The 4,123-nt window shown below is 31.7% G+C and overlaps 1 protein-coding gene across 1 annotated transcript; it reads right to left on the reverse strand.

The window, feature by feature from the left end:
- Positions 1-2,505: 2,505 nt before the first annotated feature.
- On the reverse strand, positions 2,506-3,874 carry LOC118201148 (delta(3,5)-Delta(2,4)-dienoyl-CoA isomerase, mitochondrial-like). The gene has a single exon (XM_035373183.2). The coding sequence runs from the start codon at positions 3,789-3,791 to the stop codon at positions 2,847-2,849; it is 945 nt and encodes a 314-aa protein (XP_035229074.1). The 5' UTR covers positions 3,792-3,874; the 3' UTR covers positions 2,506-2,846.
- Positions 3,875-4,123: the final 249 nt, after the last annotated feature.

Below are 4,123 nucleotides of genomic sequence, written 5' to 3' on the forward strand. Positions count from 1 at the left end.
ATTTTGAAATCAAAAGTTTCAGTAGCGTTATGCATTTTATTTCACTCTCTGCAAATTTTGGAGCTCTTTAACTTCAATGCATGTTCCAGTTCTGTATCATTTAATTCTAATGATGTAATTTTATCATTAAGCAGACTTAAATTTTCTTCTAAAGTGTTATCTATCTGCTTTGTATTCTTAAAGCAGATTTTTCTTCTTCTAAATTAATTTTTCTTCTTTTAATTAATTTTTCTTCTTCTAAAGTGTTATCTATCTTCTTTGTATTCCTACATTATCTTCTTAGGAAATTTAGTTCCATGAATTGCCATAAGATCCATTGTAACCAAGCATTCTCTCCTTATAATTATGAGAATACTTGCTGCAGAAGTTGCAGCTATCAGTCACACTAGGACTGGATTAACCATTTGGTAATATACGCACATGCTTGGGACACCACAAAATTCTTCTTATATATTAAGGAAAAGGAGCCCCCCCCCCAAAAAAAACTCCCATTACTGGTTTTTATCATGGGATGCATGGTGCAGCTAAACCTGAAAGGGAGAAGGAATGGGGGGAAAAAAACGCTGTAAATACATGTGAGGGCTCCAAAATATTTTAAGTGCTTAGGACTTCTAAAGGTTGTAATCATCATGGATCATACATGATATCATAATTTGCAGCAGCATCAAGAGTCCAAACTGAGCAATTTTTTTACAAATCAAAGGCAAAAAATTAGCAAGTTATACGGTAAAAGTATATTCTAGGGTACCCCTTCGCGAAACTTGGATACCAAGTTTGGGCAATTCTTTGACTTATTATTTTGGCTTGCATAACGGCAATTTTTGGCAAAATAACAAGACAAAGAATTGCACAAACTTGGTATCCATGTACACATCGACTTATTTTCACGTAAAAAAATCCCTGAATTGCACAAAAATGGAAGTGTGCACTCCCTTGACTTTATCCATGTACACATTGATCTATTTTCACTTAAAAAAAATCCACGAATTGCACAAACTTGCATTCTGCACTCCCTTCCCTTTGTTCATGTACATATCAATATATTTTCACTTAAAAAGTCAAAGGAGCACCCAATTCTACAATATAGGAAAACAAAAAATACATAATCTAAATAAACTACATTTTAAACCAAACAATAAAATAACATAAAAAAGGAAAAACATGTTATACATTTAAGAACTAGAAAAAGCAAATATCCACTTACTCTATTTAGAAGTTCCTTCGTCTTTAGGCTGTGGCACACAAAATTCCTTAACAGCACCCAAAAACTTCCTAAAATTATCTTAACTCGAATCCTTATATTGACATAGCTACATCTGAACCTTTCTTCCTACAAACCCATTCAAATCCATCTAAACGTTTTTTAAGTTCAACTAGATGCATATCCTTCCCACATATAGGACACTTATAATGGCTACTAAGTAAACCTTCATTTACACACCAGCCAATTAATGCTCTTTTTGTCTTTTGTTCTAAATTATACAGAAACTTCAAATTAATCTTAGTACATTCAGGCATTCTACCGTCTAAACAGTTAAACCAACACACATCATAAAAGCACTTACAAAACATCCCATGATTCAAAATTTCCCGGAATCATGCACCCGATTATGCCGCAAGAGGGTTCCCATAACATTCAACTACTCAGACTACCATAAATGAAACAACAACTTGGTGATAAATGAAACAACAACTTCGCCATAATACAAGGTCATAAATCTACTCTAATCAGTTATAAATACTATCAAAATAAAGTTTAAAGACAGTTCAAAGTACTGTCAAGTAAGATTATGCATTCTTCTGTATGTTTAAATCTACTGAAAAATGGTCTTGTAATAGCAAATAATTAAATGAATTCTCATTGTCTGATTGAGGCTTTGTTTTAAAATTTAGTGGTGATCTCAAAATTTAGATATAAAACTATTTATTTAATTTAAAAAAAGTATGACTTGAAATACATCAGATAGTGTTTAATCTACAAAGAACATAATGTGCATCAAAATATATGCATAAAATGACAGCCATCTTTATATACGGAAAAACTAAGACAAAGCTGTTGGATATCTGTAAAGAAATGCCTAAAAATTGCCAATGGTGTTGAGTGATCTCAGTAAGCATGATTTAAGGTAGCTACGTAAGCCAGCATCTCAGAATTTTACATCTAGATTTTTGCATGAGTATTCAGGCTTTAAGTCATGACTTATCATCTAGTTTTCCTCAAAGGTTGAGAAAAAGAGATGTTTAGGAGGAAAGCACATTCAGTGATACTATATTTTAGCTAAATGACCCAAAATTCAATATTGTAGTAATACTATGATCTTCACAGTAGTTTAGAAGCAGAATTACGTATTCAGGTTTCCAAGGAACATTGGCATATAGTGAGTTTAATTGTAAAGCCAATGAAATTATTTATATGTGCACATCTCTTCATTTAACTTCCAATAAGGAAATTAAGTAGGCAATGAAAAAAGTAAAATTTTATATGTGCAAATATGTCTAAAGAAATCACAGTTGCAAAATATATTTTTATTCAATTAACAAAATATAATTTCCTTTCATAGATATCACATCTATTTTAATATTTTTTCATACAGCAGTTAGACAAAATCCATAAATTTTCATATAAAGAAAAAATATATAACTTTTCAAAATATAGTAATCATAGTCATACAGTTCTTTAAAAAAAAAGGCTTGTAATAAAAAGTCATTCTCTCAAATATGAAAATTATTATTTGATGTCTGTTACTTACAACTACAGGCAGCAAAATTCAATAGTAATAGCAATATTTAATGGATAATTATTTCAATTAAAATAAAAAAAATTTTTCACATTTACTTGGAAACTGTTACAGCTTTGAAAATTTAGGACGTTGCTCAGATTTTGTAATAGTTGCTTCAGCTGCTTTTAAGACATCTTCACTCTGAAGCATTGTCATATTCCAATATGTCATAAATTCTAGTCCTTCCTTCACTGAATGATCTCGAGAGTAATTAAGAGCAACCTTAGTGCCTTGTACCGCCACTGGGCTTTTAGATGCAATTAAACCTGCAAGACGATTTGCAGCCTTCAGCATAAGCTCTCTCGAAGGAAACACTTTACTTACAATACCTATATCCTTGGCATTAGCTGAATCAATTTTTTCACAACTATATATATATTCTCGAAGAAGGCTATCATTTCCAATAGCTTTTGGTAATCTTTGCAGAATACCAACATCCGCGGCTAAGCCGATATCTATTTCTTTAATAGCAAAATAAGCATCTTCGGTGCAATAACGAATATCGCAGGCACACACTAGATTAGCACCTCCTCCAATACAACCTCCGTGAATAGCGGCAATCACAGGTTTCTGACATTCTTCTATTGACGTAAATGACTGTTGATATTGTGCAATGATGGACTGTAAATACTTAGCTTTGCGCGCAATATCTTCCTTGCTTGTTATTTTTGATGTGAGGTCAAGCATATCATTAAAATCTATACCGGATGAAAATATTTTGCCAGCACCAGAAATTATAGCTACACGGCATTCTTTATCATCTTTTATTTTTCGAAAACAGTCTAAAATTTCATGCCAAAAAATTTTATTCATTGCATTTAAACATTCCGGACGATTCAACTGTATGTGAAGTACATGTGGTTGATCAGAAGTCACAGACAAAGTTTCATATTGATAACTAGATATACTGGACATGTCGCGTATGTTCTTAAATCTACTTACAGATCCTAATTGAAGGGCAGGTTTAACAATTTTTGCATGAACACTACGAAATGAACGAATCAGAAACATTCTTGCCCATAAAAATGCATCAGATCACAGCCAACATGTAATGTAAACACTTCCTTGTTTACGTTGCACAAGACTGATCTTTAATCTAACCATCCATAAAATATTGCCAGATACGAAAACTCAATTCCTAATAACTTAAGATTATTCCTAATAACTTAAGATTATTAACAACTTTCTGATTTAATTAAAACAGTCTTTTTTTTAACAGCTTGTTATAAATTATTAAAAATATGGTTTTGTTTTTATTAAGTTGATTTGAATGTGATTTATTAGTTCCCCCCTTCAAAAACCATACTCGGAATGAGAGAAAGTTAGTTTTTCCTCAACAAGCT

The sequence above is a fragment of the Stegodyphus dumicola genome, chromosome 1 (genome assembly GCF_044657685.1).
Source record: "Stegodyphus dumicola isolate Sdum_Otavi_A_Nest chromosome 1, ASM4465768v1".
In the NCBI taxonomy this organism is placed as follows: Eukaryota; Metazoa; Arthropoda; class Arachnida; order Araneae; family Eresidae; genus Stegodyphus; species Stegodyphus dumicola.

Excerpts from the sequence above, each read along its gene's own strand:
- LOC118201148 (XM_035373183.2), bottom strand. The coding sequence starts at position 3,791 with ATGTTTCTGATTCGTTCATTTCGTAGTGTTCATGCAAAAATTGTTAAA.